Source organism: Saccopteryx bilineata, chromosome 3 (genome assembly GCF_036850765.1).
Source record: "Saccopteryx bilineata isolate mSacBil1 chromosome 3, mSacBil1_pri_phased_curated, whole genome shotgun sequence".
NCBI lineage: Eukaryota > Metazoa > Chordata > Mammalia > Chiroptera > Emballonuridae > Saccopteryx > Saccopteryx bilineata.
The window spans coordinates 222,407,707-222,429,199 of record NC_089492.1 but is presented as its reverse complement, the minus strand read 5'-3'; the positions used below and the strand labels follow the sequence as shown (position 1 = coordinate 222,429,199).

At 42.4% G+C, this 21,493-nt stretch overlaps 1 protein-coding gene across 1 annotated transcript in view; it reads left to right on the top strand.

Moving 5' to 3' along the window:
• Positions 1 to 3,326: 3,326 nt before the first annotated feature.
• The window catches only part of GIPC2 (GIPC PDZ domain containing family member 2), an 84,719-nt gene continuing 66,552 nt past the window's right edge, over positions 3,327 to 21,493 (top strand). The window contains exon 1 of the mRNA XM_066268828.1: positions 3,327 to 3,639. Coding sequence (XP_066124925.1) covers positions 3,400 to 3,639 — 240 coding nt within the window. The 5' untranslated portion in view covers positions 3,327 to 3,399. The remainder of the gene's footprint in view (positions 3,640 to 21,493) is intronic.

Below are 21,493 nucleotides of genomic sequence, written 5' to 3'. Positions count from 1 at the left end.
CCCTCTGCCCCATCGGATTAAGTTTAATGTTGAGTTTGGATAGGTAATCTGAGAGATGGAGGAGAATGATGTCATTATCATTTGTGGGACCTGGGGCAAGAGTACAAATGGAGGCCCATATCCTAACTATTGAAAACTAATTGCTTAAAAACAAACTATCAGATAATATGTTCTATTCTCTTATTTTGACCCATTTATTTTCATGATCTGAAGGGCCAAGTTTAAATTTACAGTTCATCCACGTTCCATACGGGAATGTAGAAACATGGGGATAAACAGGTTTCTGCCTGCAGCCCACCCCATTCTTTTCCTACCCAGTCTGTTCTGCTACCCTCTCTCCCTCCCCTGGCAGAGAGCAGCTCCTTGGCATTCCCCAGACATAGGGTTGTACACACCAGCGGTGCTGGCTGCTTGGATCCTGGGAAAGCCTTTGCAGGTTCTGGAAGCAGACTTGTAGCCATTAGGGAGGGGAAATCCAGGATCCTAGTTATCCAGAGCATGGTCTAGAAGGAAGGGCATGATGAGTTCTCGTGGCCATGCCCCTTGACCCTATGAACTCTGTGAACTCTGTACCTTGCAGGGTTTTATGTACCTTGTAGGAGTGGAGAAGGCATGCCTGTTGCTCAGGTTTAATGGTAATATTGAGTCGGATTATGTTATGAGTATACGTTCACCACCACCTGCCCACTCCCTCTACTAAACCACCACCAAACATTCTAATATTCTTGAGTGTATCATCGGTTTCCTTCTGTAACGCTAGCTGATGCAGCTGGTTCTTTCAATGATAACTACAGTAAAGGTGAACTTGACTATGCTTTTAGGGATACTTTCACTTTCTAGGCAAATAAAAATAGGATTTAGAAATGAAAGTGTTAAAAGACTATAGAATTTAGTATTCCTACTCTATGCTAATATTTTGCCCTATGAACTTGATATTTTATTTGACAAAGCTTAAGGACATTCTTTTTTTGAAGTTTAAAAAAATTTCACATCCTCATGTGTTCCCTCATATTGTTTAGGTATTGATAATGTACCTGCTATATACCCTATGGTTACTCACTTCTCTTCCTACTTTGCTTTTATCAAATCTCAGTAAATTGGTTTTTTAAGTGAGAGGAGGGGAAATAGACTCCCACAGGCTCCCCAACTGGGATGAATCCTACCCCCCCATCTGGGGCCAATGCTCCAATCAACTGAGCCATCCTCAGTGCCTGGGGCTAGTACCACTGGCTGTGAAAAGGGAAGAGAGAGCAAAGGGGAAAGGGGAGGGGAAGAGCAGCAGATGGTCGCTTCTCATGTGTGCCCTGACTGGCAAATGAACCCGGGAAGTCCGCAGGCTTTGTCAACGCTCATCTCCTGAGCCAACAGACCAGGGCCTAAACTTCAGTGAATTTTTAACCCATACACTACATTGTGAAGTTATTTGGCTCTCACTTGATGCGTCATTTACTTCTTGGGTTTTCTCTACTCTTTCCCAATCAGCCAAGACAATTAAGGTAATACAATTCAGTGCTAGAGCAATAATAAACACAAAGGCAAATTCAGGCCCTGAGATTGTGTTGCAGGATTCCATTTCCAGTGAGTATGAACCAGAACATGTTTGTATTAATTTTTAAAGTCACAGATACATAAAACACAGAACAATTTTAAGTTACTCTAAAGAAAATAGGCTCCCCTCCCCTCTTCCAGTACATCTGCTAACTTTAATTAGAGAAACATAAGTTTTCTGTGCTGAACTGATGTGAGAGGCAAGGGAAAAGGAAAAAGTTGGCGTGATGACTCGGAGATATTTGGTCTGGGCCACTGGGTATGGGACCCTATTTACTGAAATCAGAAGTGAAAAAAATATGCTTTCAGGAGCAAGGAAGAGTTTGTATGATCTCATTTTGAGTTTCTTGCATTACTTTCCCATTATGATAGACTAAAGTGTGGATATAAATTTGGTGTTCAACAACAAAAAATCAAGGTCAAGTACTGAAACCAAGAGAATAGTAGTGGCCATTTGGGGAGAGTGGCATGCAAAGAGAAGATGGCCAAAGAAAAATAGCCTTGCAGAACACAGTTTCTACAGAGTAGCAGTTAGCAAGGAGGGTATAAGTAAAGAAGTCAAATCAGAGGCCTAGTTTAAAAATAAAATGGTTATTGCAGTCAGATACGCTAAAAAGTCAAGCAAAATAAAGTCTGAAAAGAGTCGATCACATGTGATGATGAGGAAGTGCTGGCGGAAGAGCAATTTCAGTGGAGTGTGGGGGCAAAGTCTGATCCCAGGGAGCTAAGAGTAAAGGGGGAAGTGAGGAAATGGAGCTAATATTTCAAGGCTTTGTGTGTGTGTGTGTGTGTGTGTGATGCAAATGTTTCTAGGCTGATCACAATTGAACAGTTTTACACTGAATAAAGTTTCCTTCTTCACTGCCCCTTATCCCCCATATATAGTTAGAAGTAATTGCATAAATGGAATACTTTAAAATGGTGTAAGAGGTTTGGGCTTTTGACTATCATTGAGTGAAATTGGTGGTAAGGACAAGAGTCAGCAGATAGCTTGAAAATATAGATCCTTAAGAAGTGAATACAAATCAATGGTGAAATAAAAATATTTCTAGTTTCTGGCGAAGGGAGGTGGGTGGAGTTACAAACAAGGAATGGGGAATTACTGGAGATCACACTCTGAGTGGCCTTGACTTTCTTTGTAGGAAGGACTCCCAGGAGAGTCCACTGCAGAGACCAAGAAGAACCAAGGTGGAGCAAATGACTTGGGTAGGGTACTGAACATTTGGGAGAGAAAGCTACCCAGGAAAATGTAAAAATGTTTACTGAGAGGTAGTGAAGGTATTTGAATATGAGTTTAATGTTGCACTGATCTCAAAACTTTCCCTTCCATTTCTGCCTTGCAGGGTGCAAGGCGCAGGGAGGGCAGCTGAAGGTGGACTTGACCCTAAATTCGTATGGCCAATGGCTCTGACCTACAGACAGGAAGGCGCGTGTCGCAGTCGTGTGAGTGCCTACCGCACGTTTATGGAAGGCACCACAAAGAGCCAGACTGTTTGTATCTAAGACGTGCTGTTCGGTGACTTTAGCATCCCAAGGTTTTTAAGGAAATAGCCATTTTTAAAAGAAGGATGATGGAGAGAAACTGGGCGACGAGAAGCGGGAAGGGTTACAACTTTTCTTCTCTCCAGATTTATCCCGAGGGATGATAGATGGCTGTTCAAGGTCCGGATGCCGCTCCTCTGGATGGAGGCAGGGGCCCTGCCCGGGAGTGACTAGGCGGAGGCACCTCTGCCATTGGTCCAGCAGCCGCTACCTGCGCGTTGCCCTGGGCGGCGAGCGCAAAGTCCGCGGCGCGGGGCCAAGGAGGCAGCGGTCCCTGGGCAGGTGGGCACCAGGTATTGGCCGGGCAAGATGCTTCGAAAGCTCAAGGGAAAGATGAAAGACAAGTCCAAGGAGACCGCTCTGCCAGGGACGGGCGAGCCGGCGGGCGCTGCGGATGGCTGCCTCCAAAAGACCCCGGTTTCCCCACCCAGGCTGGTGTTCCACACGCAGCTGGCGCACGGCAGCGCCACGGCCCGAGTGGAGAATTTCTTCAGCGTTCAGGAGCTGTACACCAAGATCGCGGACGTGTTTGCGATCGCGCCGTCGGAGGTAAGGGTCAGGTGCTCAGACTCAGCCGCTCGCGCCCTCCCCACGCCTCTCCCACGCGGCGCTGGCGAAAATGGGCCGGGCGTGGCGAGTCCCGCGTTGGGTGGGGCGGGGAGCCTGGGGAGCGCCTCAGGGTATGGGCGAGGGCCTTTCCGGAAAGGGAGAAGAGTGTCGCATTCCCCGGTTTGGAGGCCAGACTTCTGGGAAACCGGAGGGGGAGGGGGGCTCTTTCTTTCTTAGGCGAATGGGCCCTCGGGGCCTGAGCGCCTTCCCCGAGTCCAGACCTAGCTGGGCGAGTGAGCACCCTCCATTCACCTGGACTTGACTCTCTTGCTTCCTCTTCAGGGGGGAGAGGGCCGCGCTGAGCATCTCCAGGTTAAGGGGGTGGGGAGAATGACGTGCCTTCAAGGGGATACCAAACGGAAAGCCCACTTGGCCGCTCATCTGCACCAATGCCAGAAACCCTTTGGCGGTATTTCCAAGTTTATTATACCAAGGGTGGATAACTTAGAAAGTTATACTTGACTGCGAGGGACGAGTTAACAAAGTTTTCTGAGGGGAATTCCATCATAAATTTTACACCATATCCTTAGAAAGGGACAGAAGTTGGCCTTGATTAGATTGAGTGCATGCCTGCCTGGATCTGGAGTTCGATATCAGCGTGATTTGCAAGCACTTATTCATGTGGACGTTTATGCGATCAGTTCGTTTCTGCTTGCCCAGGCCAACTGTGGATATCGTTAGAAGTTAGTCCAGAAAAGTATTTTGTCCACATTTCAAGGAAAAGCGCAAGATCTTGTTGTCCTGGACTCCTGACTTGGAGTGGCACCAAATGGCATTTGGATATTTGTTCTTTATTTTTTATTTATTGATTTTAGCGAGAAAGGTGTGGAAGGAGAGAGAGCGAGAGAGAGTCAGGAACATCGATTTGTTCCTGTATGTGCCTTGACTGGGAATTGAACCAGCAACCTCTGTGCTGGTTCTTTCAGCTAGAACAATCAAATAGACATGAGACAGATTAACAAGACAGAAGAACCAAATGTAATACAAATGTACATATGGAAACCCCATACACATGACAGGTTCTGGATGATGCTAACCAACCGAGATACCTAGTTAGGCCTCGATATCTGTTCTTTAATGTTTATCAGGTTTGTTCAAGCAAAATTGAGGTCAAGGCAAAATTCTAAGAGGAGATGAAGGAGAGCATGAAGTGTAACCTTTTACTTTTTCAGGGTTCTCAGACACTTAGGGGGTAAACCACAAACCTGTCTTGTGAATAACTTTTTTTTTTAGTGCATGCGTGCAGGAGAGACAGGCAGAAGGACAGACAGACAGGAAGGGAGAGGGATGAGAAGCATGAATTCTTCCTATCAGTACCTTAGTTGTTCATTGATTGCTTTCTCAAACGTGCCCTGATGGGGGGAGGTGTGTGTGTGGGGGGGTGGCTACAGCAGAGCAAGTGACCCCTTACTCAAGTCAGCGACCATGGGGTCATGTCTATGATCCTAGACTCAAGCTGGTGACCCTGCACTCAAGCTGGTGAGTCTGCGCTCAAGCCAAATGAGCTCGTGCTCAAGCCAGCGACCTCGGGGTTTCACACCTGGGTCCTCAGCATCCCAGGCTTACGCTCTATCCACTCTGCCACACCCTGCTCAGGCGTGAATCATTAATTTTGATATATAATAGTAACAATGATACTTAAAGTTTGTAATAAGATGTTCATTTCAATAAGCACTTTCAGAGGAGAGGCAGGTGGCAGGTAGTTAGTTCATAGAGTCCCTAAAGACTGTCTTTAGAGACTGCTAAACCTGGATGTGGAGCCAGGTTCTACCACTTATTGTCTATGCGGCCTTGAACAAATTTAACTCCCTCAGTTTCAGCCATCTGTGAAATAGAGATGAGAACACCTACCCTAAAGGGTAATTGTAAAGACTGGAGTTTATAAACTGTAAGGGTTCTGAACGAGTAGCCCCAAGATGTGCCTCTCTGATACACAGATTGTTAGGAGTTACACTCAACCAAGACTCTCCTGGTTCAGGAGGAATGCCTGCCTTCCCTTAGCTATCTAAAAGAACTTGAATTAGGGGCCTTGTCCACAATATTAGCTGAGATAAGCATTTTTTGACTCATGTATGGAGGTGGGGGGGTCCTCAGGTTATGACAGTCTCAACATACGATGTTTTGAGTTTACAACACTCACTCCCCTAAAAAAGGTAAAAAAATTGAGATGTGAGTGTTTTGGCTTATGCCGTTAGTGTTGTACATATGGACTACACGGGTGAACTAGTTTGGCTGTGCGAGGCGGAATAAAATGCAGTACAGTGTACAGTACAGTATACGTATGTCCTTTTCCTTTTTATGTGGTGTGGTTATGTTTTTACATTCTAGATTATGATTTTACAACTGTGTTAGGACAGGTAAGTGACTTAGCCTAGGGTGTATTTCAACTTACACCAAAATTCGGGTTACCTCACTGTTACAGTGTTATGGCAGAATGGAAAGAATGGAACGCAGAAAGCCAAATGACGGAGTTGGAGAACCCGTTTACTATGCCAGCGGGTCCAGAGGAGTTGATTCTCTGGTCTGAGGCCCCGCTGGCAGGGTCTTTGGGATTTTAAGGTCACGGTTGGAGGGGGGTTACAAGGTATGTAGATTGCAGAAGGAGGTTTGTGGAAGCGGGTTTACGAAAGCTAAAAAGGAGGAATTATTAATAGTAAAAGCAGAACAAGGAAGCAGTAGCAGCCATATCAAGGTGAAGAATTTTGCTTTGTCATCATGGAGTCATAGCCATATCAATGGGAATGAAACCGTGTTGTAACCCGAGGACCCCCTGTGTAGGGCAGAGCAAACTTCTATAGTAATTACTGGCTATCTGCTTTTATCCTTCTGCACTGTCCTTCCTCCCCTCTGAAGCCCTAAATTGATCCTTAGTTCAGAATGTCATATATACCTCATTTTCCCTTTCTGTCTTTGAACCTGTCATGTGTATGGGGTTTCCATATGTACATTTGTATTACATTTGGTTCTTCTGTCTTGTTAATCTGTCTCATGTCTATTTGATTGTTCTAGCCGAAAGAACCTTTAGGATAGAGGAAAGTTTCTTTCTTCCCAACAAAACCTATCAGATTGTATGGTATGTGTTTATTGCTTTACAAACTGTACCTTATTTATTTATTTATTTATTTATTTATTTATTTATTTATTTTTGTATTTTTCTGAAGCTGGAAACGGGGAGAGACAGTCAGACAGACTCCCGCATGCGCCCAACCAGGATCCACCTGGCACGCCCACCAGGGGGCGATGCTCTGCCGCAACCAGAGCCACTCTAATGCCTGGGGCAGAGGCCAAGGAGCTATCCTCAGCACCCGGGCCATCTTTGCTCCAATGGAGCCTTGCTGCGGGAGGGGAAGAGAGAGACAGAGAGGAAGGAGAGGGGGAGGGTGGAGAAGCAGATGGGCGCTCCTCCTGTGTGCCCTGGCTGGGAATCAAACCCGGGACCTCTGCACGCCAGGCTGACGCTCTACCACTGAGCCAACCGGCCAGGGCTATTTATTTATTTTTTAATGTGGGGGACAGACAGACAGGAAGGGAGAGAGATTAGAGCATCACCTCATAGTTGTAGCACCTTAGTTAGTTGTTCATTGATTGTGTTCTCATTGCGCCTTGAGCAGGGGGGCTCCAGCTGAGCTGGTATCTCTTGCTCAAGCCAGTGACCTTGGGCTCAAGGCAGTGATCATGGGGTCATGTCTATGGTCTCATGCTCAAGCTGGTGAGCCCGTACTCAAGCTGGCGACCTCGGGGCTTTGAGTCAAGGCCTTAGTGCCCCAGGCTGATGTTTTATCCACTATGTTACCGCCTGGTCAGGCACGTATTGTAACTAATCATATTAATACCTAACAGTTAATGAGGGGTTGAGGAAGGTACAAAGTGATTGGGCCTTGGCCAAGGTCAGGTAGCTTAAAAAAAAAGTTGGGTTGTTACTTAAATTTGGCTTTTCTGGTTTCTAAGCCAAGTGAAGTTGTTAGCATACTTAACTGGCAACTTTGAATATCTCTCCTGTACCCAGGGACTTAAGAGTCAGTTACTTTGCATTAATAGCCTTCCTCATCATAATATGACATTATTTTGAGCTCAAGATGCATTCCTTTATTTAATCCACTTAACCCTGAGAAGCATTATTAATGTCCTACCTTCATATAGAGGAAACTGAGGTTTTGCGGTTAAGAAGATTTTCAAAATTATACACAGTAAGTGGCAGAGCCTGAATTTAAATCTTGATTTCTTTTTGACTCAAAATTGCTTGAAGTTATATTGCTCTATTGCTTCCTAAGTTTTCCATGGTTGACAGCCACATTCCACATTTTCAGTTTTTAGTACACTGACTTGCAAGATAAAATTCCAAGATGATATAAACAAGGTGTTTTTTTTGTTTTTGTTTTTGTGACAGAGAGGGACAGATAGGGACAAATAGGAAGGGAGAAGGATGAGAAACATCAGTTTTTTGTTGTGGCACCTTAGTTGTTCATTGATTGCTTTCTCATATGTGCCTTGACTGGGGGGCTACAGCAGACCGAGTGACCACTTGCTCAAGCCAGTGACCTTGGGCTCAAGCTGGTGAATCTTGCTCAAACCAGATGAGCCTGCGCTCAAGCTGGGGACCTTGGGGTTTCAAACCTGGGTCCTTTGTGTCCCAGTCTGATGCTCTATCCACTGCGCCACCGCCTGGTCAGGCTAAACAAGGTGTTTTGATATTATATAAAAGTTCATAATTTTTATAACTGCAAATATATATGTATTTTAGTATGTTTATGCATATAACAAATATTAATGCATGTTTTCCATTTGGATTAAAAAGAGTTAAATATATCCAGGTTAAAGTAATGGTTATCATAGTAGAGTATGTCATATGTATCTCAATAATTTTGAAACAAGTAATTTATTAAAATAAAATACATACCAGTGAGGTCTCATTTCCCATCTCATTCCCTCCACAGGAAAAATGGTGATGTAAATTTTTGAGATGTCAGTCGGGACAAAAGAAAATATATTCCCCTTTAATAGGTTGAATACATGGTTAACTCAGAGTCCTACCTTTTCTCTTGAGAAGTGGCTATAAGCAGTGATGGGATTCAGCTGGTTCACACCTGTTCGGCAGAGCTGTTATCTAATTTTTTGTTGAGCTGAGATAGTTTGCTTGTAGTCCCCTGAGCACAAAGGTGGATTGCTCGCAGATCACCTGGGGCACAAAGTATATTACTTGCAGATGTCATTAAGTCATGTACGCCTGTTCAGGAATCCCAGTTCCTGGAACAAAGCTTTTACTTGCATTAACCAACCATTAAGCCTACAGACCATAACCAAAGCCACCATTATTCAAGCTAAATTTTTAATTCTTAAGTTCCCCCTATTACAGTTAGGAGGTGAGGGGAGGGAAGTGGGAAAGAAAGAAGAAGGTTTGAAAACCAGTAGAAAGACCTTCTGTTGGTTTTATAATTTCATTTTCAATATCAGTTTTACGAGATTGTAATTATAGAGTAGAACATGAGGTTGGTTTGTTAAATTTGTGATGTTCCAAGCTTTATTTATTTATTTATTTAATTAATTTTATTTTTTTGTGGCAGAGAGAGAGAGTCAGAGAGAGGGACAGACAGGGACAGAGAGACAGGAAGGGAGAGGGATGAGAAACATCAATTCTTTGTTGCGTTTCCTTTGTTGTTCATTGATTACTTTCTCATATGTGCCTTGACGGGGGCGGGGGGCACAGCAGACCAAGTGACCCCTTGCTCAAGCGAGTGACCTTGGGCTCAAGCTGGTGAGCCTTGCTCAAACTAGATGAGCCCATGCTCAAGCTGGTGACCTCGGGGTCTCAAACCTGGGTCCTCCACATCCCAGTCTGACTGTCTATCCACTGTGCCACTGCCTGGTCAGGCCCAAGCTTTTCTATTTTTTAAAAAAGATTTTATTTGGTCTTTTTAGAGAGAAGTGAGAGAGAGAGAGAGAAGTGGGGAAGGAGCAGGAAGCATCAACTTCCGTATGTGCCTTAACCAGGGAAGCCCAGGGTTTCAAAGTGGTGATGGCAGTGTTTCAGGTCAACACTTTATCCACTGTGCCACCACAGGTCAGGCATTGCAAGCTTTTTTAATATCTCAAAGCTGCACATGTAGCAGCTTCCCAGGTCTCCTGGGCCCTTTGATAGATAGGAGAGTAGGGTGGCATATACAAAAGCTTGAGGTCGGTCCAATGGGGAGGTGGGTTTTAGGGTAGAGTGGCATATCCTGGGTTTGATGCCTGCAGATACCACTGTATAGACTCAGTTTCTGATTGGGAAAATGTACAAATAATACTTCTCTTATAGGATTGTTGTGGGAATTGAATGAAGTAGCATGCTAGGTAGCTAGAGCAATGAATTGTTCAATAAATGTTAGTTCTTTTTCCTTCTTTTCATTAAGAAGGATGCTTTTTTGGCAATTTCTTTATTTTTATATTTTTGGCATTTTTTTCCTTGTGACATTTCTGTTCTAGAGTTCTAAAATTTTTATTCTACCACCCTCTGCCTAACCCCAGAAAATATGAAAAACAGATATAAAAGTATATCTCTATACATAATCCTCAAATTAACCTATGTTAGTGTGGAATTCTTTTTTATAGTAAGTAATCTGGATTCTTCTATTGAGGGCTTCTTCACTAAAGTGTAGTATAAAGCTAATAAACTATTTCCTTTAGCAAAGTTGAATATGGCAGTTAAGCTTGAGAAATATTAAATATATCAATTAGTTCAGAATTGTTTTGCAATGAATTTGTCAGAGCTCATTTCTCCTGAGCTGAAAGTAACTCTTTAGCAATGCTAATATTTCTTTGTGTCATATTTCTAGGCACAGAGAATACTTGTGACATAATTTGCCTCAGCATTTAATTCTATTATTCTACTCCCTTTCCCCACTGCACATTTGGAGCTCATTTTCACCTGGCCCCACACTTATTGAGTCTCCTAGAATCTTAATTGAGCTCAAGTCACAGACACTGATTTTTGCTTCTGGGGAAGAAGATCGCGCAGATGCTAAGGGACAGAGGAAGAACTCGACCACTGCCTTCCCTCAACATCCAAACCCTGTTTTTTAATCTTCTATCTTCTCAGGAAACCAGTTTATCCCATCTGATGGAGAACTTCAGCCTTAGGTCGCAGTATTAATAGCTCCTGAGTTTGGTCCCATAATCTCTCTTTGAAGTGACCTACAAATTCTGAAATGTGAACAATGTTTATTTGATCAGATAGAAGATGCATTACAAATAGATGTCCATATAATTTATATTCCAAACCAAGATACTTCAGAGAGTGAAAGGGGTAAACTGGGACCTGTGTCATCCTTATTATAACCAAATTGCCTACTAGAAAAGGAGAAAGTAGAAAAATAGCTGTGAAAGCTTGTTGTCCATTGAGTAATTAGCACCAACTATATGCTAACCCAGTTTCCTGTGCGATAAGGAAGGTTTGAATTACAGGCATTTAGAGATGAGGTGGGGAGAGGAGAGGGTGGTCATAAAAATAGAAACAGGTAGTGAGGGCTCAGTGTCACACCATGCCTGGAGCCAGGAGACTCTTGTACTCTTTGTCCTGGCTCTGGCTTGGTGACACATTCCTGGGGGTTGTGGGTGTAGCCCTGTAGGAGCTGGTTCGCTTCTTAGGGAAGCCTCTGGACATTGCTGGGTGGTCTTCCCCTCCTCTCTAAATGCTCATCTGCCCAGCCCCAGGAGTCTTACAGGCAAGAATTGCAGAGGGCAGATGGCAGAGGCAAGCAGAGGGTAGGAGGAAGCTGTTCAGAGTGGGCAGTGGCAGCTAGTAATAACTTTGAGCAAAGGTAGCAGTTTTTCACCAGGGCTGTGCCTGAATGTCTTCAGTTCTGTGAGAGTTCTGTTCTTGGCAGCTCCGCTCCACCTCTTCCAGGTCTCTGTTCGTGGGTCTCTCTATCCCTGCTGGTGGTGCTGGTGGGGGGTAGTTTAAAATTGAGCAACACTGAGCCAGAAGAATCTTCACACAGATTCTCCAGATTCAGGACTAAATTCATTTATGTCACACTGGTCCTGCCCAAAAGTGAACTATTTTTTATGCTTCTCAAACTTTCTGGTGTATACTATAAGTGTTTATGGTGGGGAGTGAGTTAGTTTTTACCCCCTTCGCCCAACCCTTGGTCACCTCTCACCTAGGGAATCCTTATAGTACAGTTTCCTGTCACCTCTCACTCTGTCACTCTGTAGTACATCTTCCTAATGCTTTTCAGGTGTCCAGTTTAGAATAAAAATTAATTTCAATGTTTTTCCCTCAAGATGTTGTTAATAGTTTCTCACATGGCCCATTTTTTTCTCTTACAAAGTGTTAATCTTTTTTTGTCAGAAATTTTGTATAGGCAATAGTAAGGAATAGACCACCCTTCCCTGTACTCTGTTTTGACACCTGAACATTATGCTAGCTTTCCAATTTTCCATGATTTATTTGGGTGGTTTTAAAATATCACTTGCTTGTAGACATTGCATTGTAAGGGTTATAGGTCTGCTTCCTGGGCTAATATGAAGACAATGCTATATGAGTATTCTGTCAGAGAGTTTAAAAACCCTTTGGGGTCTAATGGCCATGTTTTTTTCTAATGGCTATTTTAAAGCAAATTTTATTTGTATATTTATTTGGTAAACTGAAAAGTTTAATCACAAGTCTTTTTACTAGTAATTATAATTTATAAAATTATGTTTCACAAACCTCCATACTACATTGTTCTAATTGTTTACATTGAAATGTAAAATGTATCTATGTTTCCTGGCTGGATAGTTCAGTTGGTTAGAACTTTTTCCTAAAATGCAGAAGTTGCTGGTTCAGTTCCCGGTCAGGGCACGTACAAGAACAGATTGATGTTCCTGTCTCCCTCTCTCCCTCCTTTCCTTTCTCTAAAATCAATCAATTAAAAACAAGAAAATGATCTCCTTGTTAGTCTCTCCTTGCCCATTTCCATTTTCTTCCATCTGAAGAGTCAAATACGAGGAAGACTTTCAGAAAATAAGTGGCTTAGGAAGCTGGAAAATCTGAGACTGCCCCTGACAGGGGAATAGCAGTGATTTATGGTGTCTTTAAAGTTGGCATGTAACCTTGTGTCATTATTAGACCAGGAAAAGCTCAGATATCTCCTCTGACTGGAAGAATACTGCGGAAGAGGATTCTATATATAGCTATACACATTTGATTTATCTTACTTGTTGGTATAGTGTCTGTGTCATGTCCGCAAAGGCAAGACTAAACCCTACCCCTATTCTTTTAACCTTTTCTTGGGTTTCAGGAATTGATTTGAGATTTTGACTTTCTTTGATACATAGTTACTTTGATTAGATTTCATTAACAAAAGAAAAAAAATTTTTTTGTTACTCTGGAAACTTATTTGGTTTATTAAAAACTGTGAATTTGATTTTCCTTTTGTTGGATAAATTTATTATTGTCACTTGATTTTGCTCAATAAAAGCACTGGGAGAAAAGAAGGAGTGTTACTGGAGAAGGGAGAGCACAAAGGATGATTCACCTTTTATTTGAGACTTGCCACTGCTGACCTGCAGCTGATTTAGAAGTGAATCATTTATAGAAAGTTCTACAGAGTTTGAGGCAGGGCTTTGTACTATATCCTTGTGAAAGTCTAAATAGAGCATACAGTATCAGGTTTCTAAATCTCTGTCTTGTAGCCAATTTTATACATTTTTAAAACTGTGAACTTGTTTCTAGATGACTGTAGCCACTGACAAGGTTATGGCAAAGGCCATGTATGATAAAACAAATGTGTATTTTAAAAACAAATCTTAGAGCCTGACCAGGTGGTGGAGCCGTGGATAGAGTGTTGGTCTGGGATGCTGATGACCCAGGTTCAAAACCCAAGATCACCGGCTTAAGCGTGGGCTCACCAGTTTGAGCACAGGGTCACTGGCTTGAGCATGTGATCATAGATATGATCCCATGGTCTCTGGCTTGAGCCCAGGGTTGCTGGCTTGAGCAAGGGGTCACTGGCTTGGCTGGAGCTGTCTCCCCCATCCCAGGTCCAAGCACATATGAGAAAGTAATCAGTGAACAACTAAGGTGCCACAACGAAGAATTGATGCTTCTCATCTCTCTCCTTTCCTGTCTATGTCTATCTGTCCCTTTCTCTCTCTCTGAAAAAAAAAAAAAAAGTTGAAAATGGACTTCCTGGAGTTTTAAAAATGAATTTTAATGTGTTTTTTGAGACACTTGTAACTTGTTGTGGGCCAGAATATCTTTCAAAGCAGTAATGAGGAATTTGTTTAACCCTGTTCACAAAGCACATTTGTGAAACATATGCTAGTTCCATCAGAGTAAAAGCAATATTAATTTATGTTAATGTGATCTACGTAGTAGTTGAGACTTTTATCATCTTAGCCATATTGAGTTTCAAGGGTAAATAATCATAACCATGTGAGAAGAACTAGATCATAGCAACTGATATATAAAGGCATGGTAAGATTACTGTCTATGAGTTAGTTATCTTTCAACAACAAAAACAGTTGAAGAATAATGTAATCTATGGGGGAAAATAAAATTCACCCTGGTTATGACATTAAAAAGAAAAAAATCTAGTATCTTTAGGAAAAGTAATGTACTTTAAGAAGCTGTCAAGCATAGCCTGACCAGGCGGTAGCGCAGTGGATAGAGCATTGGACTAGGGTGTGGAGGATCCAGGTACGAAACCCCAAGGTTTCTGGCTTGAGCATGGGCTCACCAGTTTGAGTATGGGGTCGCTGGCTTGAGCATGGGATCACAGACATGACCCCATGGTCACTGGCTTGAGCTCAAAGTTTGCTGGCTTGAAGCCCAAGGTCGCTGGCATGAGCAAGGGGTTACTCAGTCTGTTGCAACCCCTGGTCAAGGCACATTTGAGAAAGCAATCAATGAACAACTAAGGAGACTAAGGAGCTGCAATGAAAAATTGATGCTTCTCATCTCTCTCCTTGCTGTCTGTAAACCTCTCTTTGTCTCTCTGTCACTGTCACACACACACACACACACACACACGAAGCTGTCAAGCATAGGTATATTATTCAAGAAGCACCTGTATTCCAGGAATAATAATATAGATAATAGCTTTTAAATAGAACCTTCTAGTTTTAAAAAAACTTTTAAATCTAGTCTTTTATTGTCTACAACTGTGTGTGTAGAACAAGCTTTATTCTTGTACCTGAGGACCAAGGAGGTCAAAAGACTTGACTAAGCTCACTGTGAGTACGAAATTGGGGCTGGATCTAGGTCTCTTACTTCTTAATCCTTTGTTTTTCCTCTTTCATTTTGTCATTTTTCTTTCCTATTAACGTACAGTGTGTCCGTAAAGTCATGGTGCACTTTTGACCGGTCACAGGAAAGCAACAAAAGACGATAGAAATGTGAAATCTGCACCAAATAAAAGGAAAACCCTCCCAGTTTCTGGCAGCATGTGCACATATACAGATGATGACGTAACACCATGTATACAGCGGAGCAGCCCACGGCCATGCCAGTCGAAACGTGGACGGTACAGAGGAAAGTTCAGTGTGTTCTGTGGCTCGCTAAATTCGAATCTGTGACCAAAGTGCAACGTGAATATCGGCACGTTTATAACGAAGCTCACCACATAGGAATAACATTACTCGGTGGGATAAGCAGTGAAGGAAACTTGCAGTTTGGTGGAGAAACTCCGTTCTGGTAGGCCATCAGTCAGTGACGAGTCTGTAGAGGCTATATGGGATAGCTACCTAAGGAGCCCTAAAAAATCTGTGCGTGAGCCCACATCAAACTGCACTGAGTAGGTATGAAACTGGGAGAGTTTTCCTTTTATTTGGTGCAGACTTCACATTTCTATCGTCTTTTGTTGCTTTCCTGTGACCGGTCAAAAGTGCACCATGACTTTACGGACACACTGTATTATAAGGATGACCTAGCTTCTCTCTCTCTTTTTTTTTTTTTTTTTTTTTTTTAGACAGCAAGAGGGATAGATAGAAACAGACAGGCAGGAAGGGAAAGAGACGAGAAGCATCAATTCTTTGTTGCAGCATCTTAGTTGTTCACTGATTGCTTTCTCATATGTGCCTTGACAAGCGGGCTACAGCAGACCGAGTGGCCCCTTGCTCAAGCCAGCGACCTTGGGTTCAAGCTGGTGAGCCTTGCTCAAACCAGATGAGCCCACGCTCAAGCTGGCGACCTTGTGGTTTTGAACCTGGGTCCTCTGCGTCCCAGTCCGATGCGCTATCCACTGCGCTACCACCTGGTTAGGCTATCTAGCTTCTCTTAAAGGATCTATTTATTTTGCTGATATTGGAAATGTTGGTATTTTTTTTGTACCTGGAATTTTTAATAGAAAGGACAGAAAAAAACTTAAGGATGCATAAAATGTCAGTGTTTTAAAGGAAACACAATTCAGCCTGGCCTGAATGGTACAGTAGATAGAGCATTGACCTGGGATGCTGAGTACCCAAGTTTGAAACCTGGATGTTGGCAACCTGTGTGTAGGCTCTTCAGCTTGAACACAGTGTTGCCAGCTGAGTGCGGGTTGCCGGCTGGAGCACGGGATAGTAGACATGATGCCATGGTTGCTGGCTTGAGCCCAGAGATTACTGGCTTGAGCAAGGAGTCACTGGCTTGGCTGGAACCTCCCGGTCAAAGTAGGTATGAGAAGCAATAAATGAATAACTAAAAGTAATGCAACTACAAGTTGATGCTTCTCATCTCTCTTCCTTCCTTCTTGTCTGTCTCTTTCTCGCTAAATAAGTAAATAATAAAAAATAAAGGAAACACAATTCACCATTCATATAAAAATTTTTTTTTTTAAGTCAGTAGAAAGAACTTTTAGCCCTGGCCAGTTGGCTGAGTGGATGCAGCATTGGCCTGTTGTACAGACATCCTGGGTTTGATCCCTGGTCAGGGCCCACATGAGAAGTGACCATCTGCTTCACTTTCCCACCCTCTGCCCCTTCTCTCTTTCTTTCCGTCTTGCAGCGAGTGGCTTGATTGGTTTGGATGTCAACCCTGGTCACTGAGGATGGTTTGGTTGGTCCGAGTGTTGGCCTCAGGCACTAAGGACAGCTCAGTTGGCCCCAGATGAGGGTTGCTGGGTGGGTCTCAGTTGGGGCACATGCTGGAGTCTGTCTCTCTACCTCCCTTCCTCTTACTTAAAAAAAAAAAAAGGAAAAAATGACCTTTTAAACCAGGGGTCGGGAACCTATGGCTCGTGAGCCAGATGTGGCTCTTTTGATGGTTGCATCTGGCTCGCAGACAAATCTAATAAAAAAAAATAATGTTAAAAATATAAAACATTCTTATATATTACAATCCATTCATTTCCTACCGCTCATGTTCATGGTTGCGGGTGGCTGGAGCCAATCAACGCTGTCCTCCAGGACAACATCAAATTTTAACACGTAACATATACAGGTCGTTGTATGGCTCTCATGGAATTACATTTTAAAATATGTGGCGTTCATGGCTCTCTCAGCCAAAAAGGTTCCCGACCCCTGTTTTAAACCGTGAAAATTATAAAGATCCAAAGTATAATGATCCTATTAGTCATGAATCTTTTAGTTGAAAACAACAGAAAAATCCAACACAGAATGGACTGGTAAAATTATTGGTTTATGTAACTAAACATTCTGGGGTAGGACTGTGTTACAGATAGGATGTTTTCACCTAGCATAAGACTATTGACTCAATGTGACTAAACAAGATAAATAATTACTTTACATAATGTAGAGCGGGCTACAGAGTTGGTTAATAGAGTAAATCACCAATGTCAACAATCTATGTTTACTCCAGCTCTTTGCTTTGCCTTTCTTGACATCAGTATCTTTCTCAATTGGTGACTAAGATAATGCTAGGAATCCCTTATCTGGCTGGCCAGGATTGGGCCACATGCCTATTCCTAAATTACCACTTGGTCCAATGTAAGTCTTATGCCTGAAACAGGGAATATGAGCCATTTTCCTCTAGAACACATAGGAGGTGTGGATACATAATATCTGATGGTTATGTTCGGAGGGGAGAGGGTAGACAGCTCCCAGTGCCCACTACTGACTGTCTTTAGATAAGACACTGGATTTAGAAGCTCTGCCTTTTTCCTGTGTCAGCGTTGTCCCGAGGCTCAGTCTTCTGATGTTGCCGTGATGCTGCAATAGTTTTAGATTCCACATGAGAAAGGGGGCGGGGAGTGAAGGGAGAGGGAATAAGAGGTGCGGGGGGGGGGGGGGGGGGGGGGCGGAGAGGAGAAAAACTTTTCCAGTAGTTTCTGTGGAAAAGATAAGATTCTTTCTCCAGAAATCTCAACAGATTCTTTCTTGGATATTGTTGGCCTAAATGAAGTTATAAATTAATCATGAATGGCTTTAAACCTAATCATGATTTATTCCGATTCTTCGGGGAACTAAGGATGGGGTCACTCTCACCCAAGCTACCAAATGGCTTAAAATGGGAAAGGAGAAATTTCCAAAGGAAAATCAGGGGGAAGAGGAATGGATACTGTCCAGCACAGAAACGGTGCTAGGATCCTGACTGGATGGCTCTGTGTTTGGAGTATTTTCCCCAAGTGGAGAGGTTACCAGTTTGATCCCTGGCCAGGCATGTACAGGAACAGATGTTCCTGCCTCTTTCCTGTTCTCTCCCTTCCTCTCTCTAAAGTCAATCAAATAAACATAAAAAAAAAAAGTCTGTTTTAGGCCTTCTTTCATGTGGCCCCAAAGGGTAATAATTTGTTCTTCCCATTAATCCATTTCTCCTATAGATAAAGGACACAATAAGATACTAAGATAAACATTCACCTACTAAAAGTATACAAAGGATCCTGACCTGTGGTGGTGCAGTGGATAAAAGCGTCGACCTGGAACACTGAGGTCGCCGGTTCAAAACCCTGGGCTTGCCCAGTTAAGGCACATATGGGAGTTGAAGCTTCCTGCTCCTCCCCTCCTTCTCTCTCTCTCCCCCCCCCCAAAATGAATAAATAAAAAAAAATAATTTAAAAGTATACAAAGGAGCACATGACAATTCCCATTAAAAAAACGTATGAAACATAATAAGTTTATAGAAGATGAAGAATTAATGTTTACCTATGGTGATAATAATAGAAAATGTATTTTAACTAGACTTCAATGGACGGGGAAAATTTTTTTAACACACACAGACTGGTTTTAGAGGTTGTGTTTAAAGCTATGGCATTTTTGGCCAAGGGAATGACATATGTAGACATATGGAGATGGAAAAATTACAACATATAAAATTGATAAAGAGCTGCCCAATAGAGTAGCTGCTATTCAAATATGGATAATGACACTTTAAATGTGGCTAGAAATTCAAATTTAGGGTAAGGTGTGAGGGTAAATACAAACCAGATCTTAAAAACTGAAGAAAAATGTAAACTGTCTCAATTTTTATATTAATTATATATTGATACTTTGGATATGTGGGGTTATATAATTGAGGAAATTAAATTAGTTAATTTAACCTACTTTACTTTTGCAGATGTGATTATTAGAACACTTAAAATTATGGGGCATGTGTTACATTTCTATTGTTTAATGTTACTTTAGAAAATAGAAGTCATGGGTACTCCATTTATTTTAAGAAATTGGCAATGATGGTGGTCAAGCACCAAATATAGATACCTCCCCGGAAGGTGTTAAGGATTACATTAAAAAAATTATTGTGATCCTTGCCAGTTTGCTCAGTGGATAGACGTACAGGCTTTGATTCCTGCTCAGGTTACACAAGAGAAGTGACCATCTGCTTCTCTCCCCTTCCTCTCCCCCTTCTCTCTCTCTTCCCCTCCTGCAGCCAGTAGCTCAATTGGTTTGAGCATTGGCCGCAGGCACTGAGAATAGCTTGGTTGGTTTGAGAGTTGGCCCCAGGTACTACTAAAAATAGTTCGGTTGATTTAAGCATTGGCCCTAAACAGGGGTTGCTGGGTGGATCCCTGTTGGGATGCATGTGGGAATCTGTCTATCTCTGCTCCTCTCACTTAAAAAATTTTTTTTGATTTAGAGGGAGAGGAAGGAGAGAGAGTGAGAGAAAGAGAAGGAGAGAGAAACATTGATTTGCTATTCCACTTATTTATGCATTCATTGATTGATTTTTGTGTATGCCTTGACTGGGGATTGAACCCTCATCCCTGACATATTGGGATGATGCTCCAACTGACGAGCTACCCTGCCAGGGATTAAGGATTAAATTTTACAATGAAAAATATCAGAAAGTTTTTCTCTAATGGTAATATTTTCCTTATATGATACCTTGCCTTGAGTTTACTTTCTTTTGATTTAGTTTAGTTTGTTCAAAAGCAATGTTAAATACTGCATCTTATTGCCTTTTATCTTGTATGCTTATACTCTGGAAGCAAATATTTCTTAAAGAAGCATTGATAATACGATCGCCTCACTGTTTCTCTTCATGTTTTATTTTAAGTCCTTTAACATTAAACATTTATTAGCTGTGTTAGTTGAATAAAATCATGATTGTCTCATCTACAAAATGTGGATAATGAAACCTAGTACATAACACACAGGTATGTTGTGTTAAATTAGGCCCATGAACATGTATGAGTGCCATTTGGATATAAACTGATCAGGGCACTGCTAGACGTTATAGGAAGAGAAAGATGACTAAGAGCTCATCTCTCTCAGAGTGACAGATACGTGTTAAACCAATTGGACTTCAAGGCAAGGTGACTCAGACACTTGAATGAGGTTCTAGATTTAAACGACGTGAGAAACGTGGAAAGAATGATTCCACCTGGCAGTCATGTTTGGACAGAGTGTCCGTAGACAAGGACATAAGAACGAAGTGGGCAGGCAGGGCCTTTAGATTTCAGATTAAAGGAAATGTATGAATGATGGTAGATAAGTTCACAATATGTATTTGAGTTTCATTTGGTTTATTTATGGACTTTAACATAGTAGAATCGGCCCCTGTTGCCTCGCTGCACCGCAGTGGATCCTCTGCCAGCCAGGCAGTTCCTTGCATACAGGGACTAGTCCCAGTCACCTTATACATCCAGGGTGCAGCACAGAACCTGGCAAAGGCAGATGCCCAGTAATTGGTGAGTAGATGAATGAATACCAACTTGACAACATTTAGAAAGTGGTGTATCACTTTCTTATTTTTCAGTTCAAGATACAGTATAGAGCATGTGTTTGATTTTCTAGACATTGTATCACATATTTACAGGTACTTTTCTCAAGTACTATAATGCAAGATAAATAAAACTTTCCCCATTAATTTTTTTTTTTTGCCAGTTTTTAACAATAGTCTTGCCTGTATTTTCACAGTGGTATAACTATCATGACATCAGGTTTGGAAACAGAGCCTTTGATTTCAGCACTGTAAGTGGGAGTAACAGAAGTTTAAACCACATTGAAGTTGGTTACACCTAAACTGAATCTTGACTGACAAGTACTGGCTTAATGACCTTGGCAATTTATTTACTCTCACTAAGACTCAATTCGCTCATCTGTAATATAGAGATAATAATCTATTTATAAAGTTATTGGATAATAGTCCCTGGCTGGTTGGCTCAGCAGTAGACTATCAACCTGGCGTGTGGAAGGCCCGGGTTTGATTCCCAGTCAGGGCACACACGAGAGTGACCATCTGCTTCTTCACCCCTCCCCCTTCTTTCTCTCTCTCTCGCTCTCTTCCTCTCTCACAGCATGGCCTAAGTGGTTCAAGCAAGTTGGCCCTGGCTCTATGGCCTCACCTCAAGTGCTAAGAGTTGGGTTGCCAAGCAATGAAGCAGCGCCCCAAATGGGCAGAGCATGGTCCAGTAGGGGGCTTGCCAGGTAGATCCCTGTCAGGGTGCATGCGGGA